This window comes from Eublepharis macularius, chromosome 2, assembly GCF_028583425.1.
Source record: "Eublepharis macularius isolate TG4126 chromosome 2, MPM_Emac_v1.0, whole genome shotgun sequence".
NCBI classification, from domain to species: domain Eukaryota; kingdom Metazoa; phylum Chordata; class Lepidosauria; order Squamata; family Eublepharidae; genus Eublepharis; species Eublepharis macularius.
Window position 1 is genome coordinate 142103226 of NC_072791.1, and position 14492 is coordinate 142117717.

The window sequence follows — 14492 nt, forward strand, 5'->3', positions numbered from 1 at the left end:
TTACAGATTAAATAATCTAGTTTAAGTGGATGTTGACTGTACTGTCAACTTGAAACAATATTTGAAACAAATTACCAAGTATGATATGTAAACCAGTATGAGATTTAAATGATATAGTGTGATATTTAAACAATCAAGTTGATTTTTATCAATATTGTTAAAGTCAAAGACTATCTCAAGTTGTATTGTATTTTTGTAGATAAGGCACATTATTCAACTTTTAGTCCTCTGGATTTAAATTCGGAGTGTAGAATTTGTGATAAGCATCTCCCAAATTCTTCTAAGATCATTTGTTCAGCTAGGCAAACAGAATAGGATGCTTTTTCTGCCTCTTCAGCTTGTGCCAGGAGACAAGCACATGTTGCCTCAACCACTTCCCATGATATGCATGTATTAGACTGCCTACTGGAACAAAAAAAAAGAAAACACAAAATGAATATATTAAACATTTAAATATATAAATTAATGAAAAAGACAAAAATGCTCAATATATTTAAACACAGTACAAAATGTACATAGGACTAAACTAAGTATTTGATGGAAGACTTGTATCTTTTATGTGCAATCAAGCCTCTTATGACTTACAGCAACTCTATGAATTAATAACTATGAAAGCATCTTGTTATTAATAGCCTTGCTCAGTTCTTGCAAACTAAAGGCTGTGGTCTGGCTTCGTTTATTGAGTCAATCCATCTTATGCCAGGTCCTTTTTTTTTTTTACTATCTTCAACTTTTCCTAGCATTATTGTCTTTTCCAGTTAATCTTGTCTTCTCATGATGTAACCAAATTATGATAGCATCCGTTTAGTCTTCAGATTCTAGGGAAGATTCAGGTTTGCTTTGATCTAGAACCCATACAATTGTCTTTTTGGCAGTCCATAGTATCCATAAAACTTTTCTCTAACACCATATTTCAAATGAACCAATTTTCTTCCTGTCCCCAGTGGAGTGTGACCGAGATTGGTTCATCCCAAGACAGCCCCCTCATCTGCATAGAGAGACTGTTTGCGGTGGCAGGAGGGCAGGGGTGGCCAGGCTGTGTGATGCTGGCACAGGAGGGTATCACAGAACTGGATGCACTGTGGTCAAGGCAGGATGGTGGTGTCGGTGGGTCACAAGAATAATGGACTGCAAATTGACTGTGGCTTTGCTCGCTGCTCGCATGCCTGTCAGGAGGGTGGTATGGCCATTGGAGGATGCTGGTGGGGTTGCCAGGGGGAATGGCGTGGCAGGCAGTCTTTCCACTGGCCTTGCCATGCCTTCCTTGGCTCAGCCACTGGCGCAGTTCTCGTCGCAGTCCTTAGAGAATGGACTAGCAGTACTGCAGTTACACTGGTGCATAGGTGCCAGAGGCATTGAGAGCCTCAGGATTGATAAGGGCTTAATTTTAAAAGGAAAAGAAACAGCTCAACCACCCATCCCAAAATCTATCCCCCTGAGGTCCAAACAAGAGCACAAACCAACCCCTACGGGGATAAAGCCCAGAGCAGCAGTACTATGTCCCTTTCAAACCACATCACTTTTTCTGGTGCTGGAAGTGGCCACCCCTTCCCTGGGATACCAAGGCTTTTACATTTTTTTTTAAAAAAAACACTTTCATATTGGTATATCAACATACCATTGTAATAATAGATGCAGCAGGTTCTCCGAGATCCCAGAATTTATAGGTAAAACAAGTAAGTATCTAGCCCTTTCCCTTCCGGAGATATAAGGAAAAAGGCATTATCTCTGCAAGGGAAGAGGCTAGAGACTTTTTAAAAAATGAAAGCTGGGAATTCATAGAACCTGTTGCATCTATCATTACAATGGTATATCAATATAGTGATATGAAAGTGATGATTTTTAAAAAATGATAAAAACCAATAGTATGAGGCTAGAACCAATGAAAAACCCTGTGCAGAAATTTTCCAATTATATTGAACTGTAAAAGCATAGCTAACATAGCCGCCATCAAATGCATATACAAAAAGTATGTGTGTGTTATTAGCCATTAAGTTGCTTCCAAGTTATAGCAACCTTAGGAATTAAGAGGGGTAGAGGGTAAAGTGTGCAGACCAGACTTGTCATCTCAAGAGGTATGCTGTCTGTCTACCAGGTGCACACATCCAGGATGTGACAGAAAGAGTAAGAAGACTTAACAAACCCACAGATTATTATCCTTTCCTCCTGATACATGTGGGAACAAACGATATTGCTCGGCACAGTCCAGAACACATTAAAAGAGACTATGTGGCTCTAGGGAAAAAAGGTTAAAGACCTGGGAGCACAGGTTGTGTTTTCGACAGTTCTTCCTGTCATAGGCCGTGGTTTAGGAAGGGAAAAAAGAATGCTGCAAATAAATGACTGGCTACATAGATGGTGTCATCAGGAGCGGTTTGGTTTTTTGGACCATGGCTTATGCTTCCAAGATAAAGCTCTTCTATCGAGAGATGGTTTGTACCTCACAAGGGTAGGAAAAAATATGTTTGATAAGCCTTGCAAACCTGATAAGAAGGGCTTTAAACTAAATCCTATGGGGGAGAGAGACAAAAATTCAAAGCCTATAACTGGGGAAGGGAACACTGAAGACCTGCAAAGAGTGGAACATTTGCTAGGAAACATTAACTTGCAGGTAAGCACAGACACAAACCTCAGGGCATGTAACTCATGGCTTCCGATGTCTCTACACTAATGCACAGACTATGGGAAACAAACCGGAGGAATGTGAAGTCCTAATACAGGAAGAGGAATATGACATAACAGGCATTACTGAAACTTGGTGGAATGACACTCACAACTGGAATACTAGGGTTGAGAGATACAACTTGTTCAAAAGAGATAGACAAGGAAGGGGAGAGGAGTAGCATTGTATGTAAAGGATGTGTATACTTGTGAGGAAATACATATATCTGAGAATGGAAATTCAGTTGAGAGTCTGGGTAAAAATAAAAGGAATAAGAAATAATAGTGATACTATGGTAAGGGTCTGCTACAGACCACCAAGCCAAGTAGAGGACTTGGATGAAAAACTCCTAGAACAAATTACAAAGTTCACAAAGAGACAGGACATAGTGGTCATGGGAGATTTCAATTACCTGGATATCTGTTGGAAGCCTAACTGCTAAAAATGAAAGGTCAATTAAATTCCTGACTTGTCTTGCTGACAACTTCATTTTTCAGAAAGTAGAGAGGGGAAACAAGGGGTTCTGCTATCTTGGACCAGACCCTCACCAACAGGGAAGAACTGGTTGATGAGGTGAAAGTAGTGGGCACCCTGGGCAGCAGTGACCATGTAATTTTGGAATTTACAGTCCTGGGGAAGGGAAAAGCTGTACCTAGTCAGACATATAGGTTGGACTTCAGGAAAGCAAATTTTAACAAACTGAAAGCTATGTTGGGTAGTATCACATGGTCAGAAATACTTAAGGAGAACAGTTCAGGAGGGGTGAAAGTTTCTTAAAATGTAAATATTGAAAGCACAATCACAAATGATTTCTATGAGAAGAAAAAACAGGAGGAGCTTAAAGAAGCCACTGTGGCTTCATAAACAGCTTTCTAATGAACTGAGAAATAAAAAAGACTCATTTGGGAAATGGAAGGAGGGCTTTATAACCAAGGATGAATGTATACAAATAACCAATGCTTGTAGGGAGTGTTAGAAAAGCTCAGTATGAGCTTAGGCTAGCAAGAGATGCTAAAAACAACAAAAAAGGGTTCTTTGCTTATGTTCAAAATAAGAAAAAGAGCAAGGACATGGTAGGCCCATTGCAGGGACAGGGAGGGGAAACTGTAATAGGTGATGAAAAGAGGGCAGAGCTGCTCAATTCCTACTTTTCCTCAGTCTTTGCCTGTGAGGGAAATGGTGCTCAACATGGCAATAACAGAACACATAATGGGGGAAGGGAGTTACAGCCTAGGATAAGCATAGAGGATTTACAAATTGTAAATCAGCCGATGTGGTATATATTATACAATGCCAGTGCCCCTTGTTATATATAGGCAGTACCACCCGCCCGCTCAGGATAAGAATACAAGAACATATATCAAGGATTAAGAACGGGGTCCTAGAGGCACCCCTGGTCGGTCACTTTCATGACTGTAAACATACACATCATGACTTTAAGGTCTCCGTCCTTGAACATTTGGACTGCCCATATGCTTCAGACATAAATAAATCACTCATGCGGTTGGAGTCTAAATGGATTTTCCAACTTAATACCCTCTCACCGCATGGATTGAATTTGGAGATTATCTACTCTTGCTTTCTATGAAATTTGGTATCGGAGGCTCTACTATAAGTAGTGAGGGTTTCACAGACCTTCCTCCAGCTGGAACCTATTCAGATATAATTAAAGTTGGAATTGGCCCCACACAATTGATATATACACAGTAATTAATTTACTAATCATGAGTCCGTTAGCACCACCTGATTCATTTGCTGCCGGAGAGGGTAGACGGAGCTTGCACTACACTGTGAGTGGATATATTTTATGAAACTTTGTATAAATTCATATAAGCGATGTATAATGGATACAAGCGTTGATTGTAATTTATGTTCACAGTGGGTCCGGTCCGAAATGTTCATGCCCAAGATGAAGTGAGTTGTTTACTCACGAAACGGGTTAATTGAAATCTGCCAGCATACTCCCGTCGGCGTTTTTGGAACTAATTTAATTTTTGGACTGTGAAAGGATATACAAGCCCATTGCCACTCTCCACCTCCGGCTTCTTATTGTAATAGGCACTTTGCACTTTAACGCAGAGGATAATTTCTACGGACTATAGAAGACTTTTTGTAATGACTGTACTGTGTGTTTGTGTATTCTTGTATTGTAAAATTATATTGTAAAGTTATTATAATTGAATTGTTGCACTTTTGCACTACTGCACTTTTTCACACTTTAAAAAAGAAAAACATACTTTTGAAGTTCCCCGGCTTGTTTTTTGTAACTATAATTGTTAGTCTGGGGTTGCCCGCAGTTTTGCCTACTAAAGATAGACGAGAAGCAAAAACAAAAGGCAACAGAAATAGGGTCAAAACTCTAAATGCAGCTTTTCAGCGACTTGCACGCAGAGACAAAGAAATCTATTATAATAACCAGAGCAAAGAAATAGAAGAGAACAACAAAAAAGGAAGAACAAGAGATTTGTTCCAAAAGATCTGAGAAATCAAAGGGAAATTCAAGCCACGGCTTGGGAGGCTAAAAGAGCAACATGGAAATACAGTATCTGATCAGGACAAAATAAAGGAAAGAAGGAAACAATACACTGAGGAACTATACAAAAGAGATGGAAGGATTACACCAATATTGCGCGAGCTTCATTGGTTGCCAGTGGAGTATCGGATCAGGTTCAAGGTTTTGGTATTGACCTATAAGGCCCTGTGCAGACTGGGGCCAGCGTATCTGAGGGACCGTCTCTCCCCGTATATTCCCCAGAGGACCCTCTGATCAGGAGAAAAGAAATTACTATCAGTCCCTGGCTCCGAGGCCCACCTGGCCTCGACGAGAGCAAGAGCTTTCTCAGTCTTGGCTCCTACCTGGTGGAACACTCTTGTCTACTGAGACCAGGGCCCGGCAGGATCTAATATCTTTCCACCGGGCCTGTAAGACAGAGTTGTTCCGCCAGGCTTATGGCTGAGGCTGGGCCTCCACTGGCTGGAGGATATAACATCTACTCCCCTCCCTATGAGAGCTGCCCACCACTGTTCTGAAGCTGCTGCCATGTTCAATTGCACTGCTGCACTTTCTGTAATCGCCACTAAAAAAAAAAAGTGCTGCTATTTTTAATATCTTTATACAATGCTTTTAATGTTTCATGATAATGTTTAATGATATGTTTTAAATGTTTTAATGCTGTTATCCGCCCTGAGCCTGCTTGCGGGGAGGGCGGAATATAAATATGATAAAATAAATAAAATAAAATAAAGGATGACAGATACTTTTGATGAAGGATCTTTTGATGAAGAACCAGAAATCCTAGAAAGTGAGGTAAAAACTGCACTCAAAGCAATTGAGAGAAACAAAGCACCTGGAGTAGATAGAGTACCAATAGAGCTATTTCAAGCCACAGAAATGGAGCCCATCAGAATCTTAACAAGAATATGTCAACAAATATGGAAAACAAAACAATGGCTCACCAACTGGAAATGCTCAGTCTACATTCCAATCCCCAAAAAAGGGGAGGAGTGCAGTAACTATCGGACAATTGTGTTAATTTCCCATGCAAGCAAAGTGATGCTCAAAATTATACAGCAAAGACTCTTACCATTTATGGAACGAGAAATGCCAGATGTTCAAGCTGGATTCAGAAAAGGAAGAGGCACCAGAGATCACACTGCAAATTTATGATGGCTAATGGGAATTTCAGAAGAAAATCAGCCTGTGTTTTATAGATTATAACAAAGCTTTTAACTGTGTAGATCATGAAAAGCTATGGCAAGTCTTAAAAGAAATGGGGGTGCCACAACATCTGATTGTTTTGATGCGCAACTTGTACTCTGGACAAGAGGCTGTCAGGACAGAATATAGGGAAACAGAATGGTTTCCAATTGGCAAGGATGTCAGACAAGGATGCACATTATCTCCCTACCTGTTCAACCTCTATGCAGAGTATATCATAAGGAAAGCTGGATTAGATCTAGAAGAAGGTGGAGTGAAAATTGGTGGGAGGAACATTAACAATTTGAGATATGCAGATGACACCACATTACTAGCAGAAAATAGTGAAGACTTGAAATAACAACTGATGAAGGTTAAAGGGGAAAGCGCCAAAGTAGGATTACAACTGAACATCAAGAAGACAAAACTGATGACTACCGAGGAACTACACAATTTTAAAGTTGACAATGAGGAAATTGAAGTTGTTCAAGATTTTCTATTCCTTGGCTCAATCATCAACCCAAAAGGAGACTGCAATGAAGAAATCAGAAGATTGAGACTTGGAAGAGCAGCTGTGAGGGAGCTAGAGAAGATCCTTAAAGATAAAAATGTCTCTCTGGGAACCAAGATCAAGATAATCCAAACTATGGTATTGCCATGTATGGATGTGAAAGTTGGACGGTAAAGAAAGCTGACAGGAAAAAAATTGATTCATTTGAAATGTGGTGCTGGAGGAGAGTTTTGCAGATACCATGGACAGCCAAAAAGACAAGTAAGTGGGTACTAGATCAAATCAAGCCGGAATTCTCCTTAGAAGCTAAAATGACATGACTAAAGCTATCATACTTTGGTCACATCATGAGAAGACAAGATTCTCTGGAAAAGTCAATAATGCTAGGAAAAGTGGAAGGCAGCAGGAAAAGAGGAAGACCTAAAACGAGGCGGCTTGACTCAATAAAAGAAGCCACATCCTCCAGTTTGCAGGATCTGAGTAGGTCTGTTAGAGAGAGAACGTTTTGGAGGTCTTTCATTCATAGGGTCGCCATAGGTCGGAAACGACTTGACAGCACATAACATACACACATGATAACCATCTTCATGTACTTGAAAGGCTGTCACATAGAGGATGGCAGAGAGTTGTTTTAAGCAGCCCCAGAAGGTCAGACCAGAACCAACGGCTTGAAAGTAAATCAAAGGAATTTTCGGCTAAACATTAGGAAGAACTTCCTGAAACTTAGAGTGGTCCCTCAGTGGAACAGGCTTCCTTGGGAGTGTGAAGTTCTTGTAGCTTTCTAACATGCCCAGGATAATGCTGATCGCCACCTTGGGGTCATGTAGCAATTATTCACAGGCCAGTTTGGCTAGGGATCCTGGAAGTGTTTTGCCATCTTTTGGGCATGGAGCAGGGGTCACTGGGGGTAGTTGTAAATTTCCGTCATTGTGCCGGGGGTTGGACTACATGACCCTAGAGGTACCAATCCTATGATTCTATGATAATGACCTCCAAAACTTATCATTGTGTTGTTCAGGTCTTGAAAACTGAAAAACCACACAAAGTATATGCTAATTGAAAAAGGTTGTAGTGCAACTTGTTCCAGATACACACTCCTGCAGTGCGTGGCTGGAACAAGTTATCTAGGATAAAATATATACATAGGAGCAAGCAGAGGTCAAAAGGAGCAAACAACTAGTCTCAAATGGATTTATTAAAGTGATAGGTACATTTGTAATTAAAAATCAATAATAATATATATAAAAATATTTTATTTCAAGACACGTCTTAGAAAAAATGACAGTTCTTAATATTCACCTGTCTTTTCTGGTTTTTGATAATATTTTAAAGGTAGAAAATGAAACAGAGTCATTTTCTTCATTACTTCTAATCTCCATATGATTCGGCATATTCATTAGTGTTTTTCGATCTGGACTTTCTTCATAATTTTTACAGCCAACACATTTGCAGATAGATGAACACATAATTTTAGCCTAGAAGATGAAAAATACTCTAATTCATATAAATATTAATGTTATTTCTTCAAACTATCACACTGGACTGCAGGAAAAACTAATAAATCAAGGGGCACAATTAGTTCTTAAAGGTACATCTCCTCAGTGTGATAGTATTCTGGTATTTCTGTTAACTTCCCTCAGTATGGATTGCAGAAGCCATTGCTGGGTTAGACGTATATAAGGAAGCTGAAATTTCTTTTATACAGAACTGGGGGAACAGGGGACCATCTGATGGACTATTTTGGTGCTTTTTGAAGCAAATCTCTCAGGGAGATTCCAAGGTGTCAAGTGGGATTAGTAGACATAGCTGTGCATTACATTCTTAAACTATGTTTTATACTACAGCACAAGTTAGTAAAGTCACAAAAACCTAAAGTGACTTTTGATCAGATCTTCCCGGATATATACCACCTATTGTCCCCACTTATAACACATAGAATGGCATCATTCAGCTCAACATCAACCACTAAAGAAGTTTCTTTTCCTTTCCTGAGCTCACCTTTACATACTACTTCCTAAGGTATCATACATGCACCTGGGAAATAGGGCATGTACTCTCCACTCCTGTGTTTTTTCACTTCCCCTCATCTCAGCCACTTTTTGGATCTGTGCTGGCATAGCCTCCTGTTTCTGAGAAGCAAACCTTGTGTGTTTTCCCTCAGGCCCAAACTAAACATGATGTCTAAAAAAAGACTATGACATTGATTGGCACCTACAAGCTTCCCGTGTGCCTGATTCAGACTGGGAAAGGCTGGTGCCCCACCCCCACACTGCAGTCTTAAATCACTCCCCTGCAGTGAATTGGAATGGAGTTTCCATAGGGAAGTTGCAGTATTAATTGCCAGACCACATGGTAATAACGGGTTATCAAGTGTCTCTTTCTAGATGGAGAAAGTCGAATTAGAAAATGTTAAATAACAAACCTCAAAGCATTCACAATAGTTCTTCAGGCACCCTGAACGTTTACAGTTGCATCCTTTGTTATGTCGGGGCTTGATATCCCCCATTTTCCCTTTTCCAATCTTTGGCAAGAAAGCTTCTGGGTTCCTGTCAAGACAAGCCTAAAACAAAACATTCTATTCATACAGAAGCCAAGAAATATCATTCAAATGAAGAAGAAAAAAATTACTTCTAAAATATGTTATATTTTTCATTGATGGCAATGATTAATGCATTCCACATGTTACAAGGCAAAATATGTCTGATACTTACCTCAAATACCAGTCCTGTATCTTATATTTATATGCAATAGATCAATAATCATTGGTTTGAATAATTAAATGAAGATGTTTGTCATTTTCACTTGTGTTACAAGCAACTCTAATTTCAAGTGCATCTAATCCAAAATTATTGCTAATGCAGTACCTTGTAAAATTGATCAGAACATTGTGTATGATAAAATCACAATGACTTTAAATTTACCAACATATGGATTTTTAGATGTTATCAGATTTTTCCTCTACTACTACATAAAATGCAAGCAGTAGTAGCAACAACTCACTTGTTATTTTGGTGTGCCTCCGCCGGCCTGGCACACCAGGACAGAAAGCGAGTTGTTGGCAACATGGCCTCTGGGAGGGCGCAGGGCCTTGGGAGGATTGCATCTCCACACAGGCCTTCCCGCTGCCTCTGTGGCCACTCCACCGGGCCTCCACACATCCCTCTGGAGGCCTTGAGGACGTTGCTGTGTTGGGATACTCCATCGTGGTGGTGGCCTCCTCACTGCTGCGCCTCCCTGCTGTGGGGCTATGCTGGGCCTCCCTGCTGCCATGCTAGACCTCCGGGGGCTGCACCAGGCCTCCCTGCCACCGTGCAAGGCCTCTGTGGGGCCATGGGAGGGCCTTCCCACTGCCACACTGGGCCTTTCTGCCACAACATCAGACCTCCCTGCCACAGCCGCGGAGACAGCAGAACACAGCGCAGCACAGCAGCCCTGCAGGGCCTTGGGAGGGGTGCAGCTTCTCTGGAGGACCACAGGGCCTTGGGAGGGCTGCACCACTAGGCCCTGCAGCAGAATGGCGTAGCCTTCACAAGGCAACAGAGGTCTAGTGCGGTCCTCCTAAGGCCCCGCTAGAGCCCATTGTATTTTCTGACACAACAGGCTTTGTTGCTAGTTATTTATATTTATAGTCCACTTTTCTTACTGAGACTCAAGGCGAATTAAACAGTGCACTTCAATTTGATCAATGTCTGGGCCATTCAATAAACAATACAAGAAGATATGGATTGCAGAAATATGAAAACAAGCATAACTCCAAATACAGAGATGAACATTGCTGAAGCAAAACATAATTAATTTGACATGACCCAGGAAGAGCATGTCTATATCAGCATAAAGTACCCAGTTCCTGTCCCTTTACTAAAACATCTCTCTGAGCCATTTCTTATGGCACAACTCTATAATCTGAATAAAAAAGTCCTCTTGAGTAATTCAGTTCTACATAATTTGTGGACAGCCAAGAGACTGGGTGCTTTTCTGATCTTTTCAGCCAGCTCATTCCATAAGGTGGGGGCCATAATAGAGAATGTACATCAATAGGGAATATGGGCAGTTGTTGATTTAGCTCATTTGCAGGGTGGTATCTTCACAACACCGTGTTCAGATGAGTGAAGCTGCCATAGGGGAACACAGGGAGAGAGGCAGTCCTGCAAATATGATGGGCCAAGACCATGAAGCATTTTGTTTGTAATAGTCAAAACCTTGAATTGAGCCCGGTAACTGATGGGTAATCCATGGAGTGACTGAAGAATGGGAGTAATATTTATGCTCCGTCTAGCTCTGGGTAATAATCAAGCTGTGGCATTCTGGCCCAGCTGGAGTCCAAGTTGACTTTGAGGAGAGATCTAGGGAGAGTAGAATACCGTAGACTAGTCTTAATGTTACTATGACTTGAATCCAGGAGGCCAGATTGGCCATGTCAAGGTAGGGTGCCATCTTCCAGGCTAGTCTAAGTTGGCAGCTGCATGTATTTGCTTCTATAGCAGTAGTGCTGGATCCCAAAGGTTCTTAATCCCAAGGCTCTTAACTGAATCAGCAAAGGTCGACTGAACTCCATTGAAAGTGGGATGCACAGTGTCCTTCAAGATCTCTGTGTTCCCAACCAGGATCACTTCCATCTTGTTTGGATTCAGTTTGAATTTGTTTGTTTTCAGCCATTTGAGTACAAGCTGTCAGGCAGTGACTCAGGACCCCAACTGTATCACCAGGCGATTTGGATTGTGAGATACGAAGCTGGGTATCGTCTGCATATCAGTAATATCCAGTTTCATAGCTGCAAACGATTTCTCCTAAAGTCTTTATATAAATATTGGCTAACATGGGAGATAAAATTGAGCCCTATAGAACCCTGCAAAATTCCCACACTGAAGATATCTGGTCACCAGCAGCAACCCTTTGAGTCTGTTCCATGAGGAATGAGGCACAGCCCGATACCTACCTTCTGCCTCCAAATGCCTCAAAAGGATGTCATGGTCTACTGTAACAAAGGCTGTAGTAGATCCATGAGGAAGAACAAAGATACACAGCCTTTGTCTATGTTCAGATAGAGAACATCAATTAAAGATGGGCAAGGATCCAGTGCACGAGTAGTGACCTTCATAGATGCCAGGATCCTGTAAATGTCACTGTGACTGGGTCAAAATGATTCACAAGTAGACCAGATTGTGTATTGAGCATTTCTTCTGCCTCACCTATATTATAGCTGGCATCCAGATCAGAGTGTATTTGTGCTTTTTAGCTGCAAAAAACTTTTCAAAGATGTCATAGCTAATTGTTCTTCACCTAGTGAAGGTTTAGGAGTCAGAAGGTGTCGAGATACCTAAAACAGTAGGGATGGACATGAACCAGATGATGCCATGGTTGCAGTCAGAGAAATAATGTTCCTTTACCGCTATCACTATTGCTTCATAGGTCTTCCAATGGGGTCTGTAGCACAAGTTTTCTGACAGCATCTTTCTAGACATCTTCCAGCCCTCTTTAGATTATTCATCTCCATGGTAAATCATGGGGCTGGCTTCCACCACAAGGATGGCAGAGGTTGACAAGCAGCAATCTTGTCAACGGTGTCAAGGAGCTCCATGTTCCAAACTTTCACTGTAGCCTTAGCAGAAAATGTGTTTGGAATTCTAAAATCCCTCAGAGAATTTTGGAATCCAGAAGGATCCATAAGCCTCTGTGGGAGGACCATTTTAATAAGTCCCTCCTTTTTGTGGAGTGTTGGGGCCATATTCATCTTTGCCTTCAGTGGGCAATGCTCACACCACAACTGAGGCTGAATCTCCAATCCTGAAAGAAGACCTTCCCACAAATCCTCAGTTTAAAAGGTTAAGACTAAGGTGTGGCCTTTTTCATGTGTGGAGCCTATCAATATTTGAGAAGGTCCAGGACTGCCAAGAAAGCTATGAAATCCTGGGCTGGCCCTGACGTGAAGCATTCAGTGTGGATATTTAAGTCACCTAGAACATTTATTTATTTATTTTCATTATTTATAGTCTACCTTTCTCAAGGAGACTCAAGGTGGACTACACAGTGTGAGTCAGTACAGTCAAGTTCAAAGACATTTCAATAATCATGCAATTGGATATATGCATGCAAAATTGCAAAGACTTAAACCAGCAGAAAACCAATACAGATTCAAGAAACACTGAAACAGAACATAAGCAATTCTACAACTGACATATTGAACAACATAGGAACTACCCTGTAGGATCATACTTACAGCAATAGTAGTAAAGTCTATAGTCACTCCCTATCCATTTATTGATGTAACTCTTTAAGAGTTCCACTTCCTTATCTTACAGTCCTCCTATCTGAGTAAAAAAGCACTCTTGAATAATTCAGTTTTGGACAGTTTGTGGAAAGCCAGGAGAGTGGGAGCTTTCCTAACTTCTTCAGGTAGGTCATTCCATAAAGTGGGGGCCACCATAGAAAATGCACGTGTACAGGCATCTACTAGTTTTGCCCAGGTGCAAGGTGCTACCTGCAGAAGGCCCTGTTCAGATGAGAGAAGGTGCCATGGTGAAACACAGGGAGAGAGGTGGTCCCAAGGCCAAGGCCATGAAGAGCTTTGTATATGAAAGCCAATACCTTGAATTGTAACTGATAGGTAGCCTGGTAACTTATAGGTAGCTAATTAAATAAGTGCAGAATGGGGGTAATATTCATGTTCCCCCTAGCTCCCAGAAATAACCAAGCTGCAGCATTCTGCATCAATTGGAATCTCCAAGTTATCTTAGAGGGGAGACCTATGTAGAGTGCATTACAGTAGTCAACTCTTGATATTACCATAGCATGGATCCATGCTATGGATGGTGGCCAAATCAGCTGTTTCAAGGTAGGGAACCATCTTCCAGGCTAGTCTGCGTTTGTGGAAAGCATTTTTTTGCAGCTGCCTTAATTTGCTTTTCTAGCAGTAGTCCTGAATACAGTATAACCCCACGACTCTTAACTGAGTCTGCAAGGGTCAGAGAAACTCCATTGAAAGTGGGAAGTCTTCCCAACCAGCATTACTTCCATCTTATCTGGGTTCAGTTTCAATTTGTTTGCTTACAGCCATTTGATCACAGTCATCAGGCAGCAACCCCAAATCTGTATTGCATCCCATGGTGATTTAGATAGTGAGATATAGAACTGGGTGTCATCTACATATTGATGGCATCCAACTCAATAACTATGAATTAATTCTTCTAAAGGCTTTACATAGAGGTTGAATAACACGGGGGACAAAACTGCACCCTGTGGAACCCTGCAATATAATTCTTACATATAAGATACATAGTCTCCAACAGCAACACTCTGAATCCGTTCCACAAGAAATTATTTAAGCCAGTCCAAAGCACATTACTTGATACCAACGTATGCTTCCAAACACCTCAACAAGATGGCATGGTCTACTGTATCAAAGTCTGCAAAGATTCAGTGGAGCAACAAAGAAGCATGGCCTTTGTCTACATTCAGGCAGAGATCATCAACTAAAGACACCAGAGCCATCCCCATTCCATATCCTGGTCTGAAACCAGACTGAAAAGCACCAGTTATCCAAGATGTGGAGTCGGTCAGCTACTGCTCTCTCAATCACTTTGCCCAGAAAGGGTAGATCAGAGACTGGAGGGTAACTGGCTATG

At 41.2% G+C, this 14492-nt stretch overlaps 1 protein-coding gene across 1 annotated transcript in view; it reads right to left on the reverse strand.

The window, feature by feature from the left end:
- Positions 1-209: 209 nt before the first annotated feature.
- TESMIN (testis expressed metallothionein like protein) overlaps positions 210-14492 on the reverse strand; it is a 43067-nt gene continuing 28784 nt past the window's right edge. Inside the window, exons 10-12 of the mRNA XM_054970017.1 lie at positions 9293-9430; positions 8170-8345; positions 210-405 (exon numbers count right to left, since the gene is read on the reverse strand). Of these exons, the coding sequence (XP_054825992.1) occupies positions 210-405; positions 8170-8345; positions 9293-9430 (510 nt within the window). The remainder of the gene's footprint in view (positions 406-8169; positions 8346-9292; positions 9431-14492) is intronic.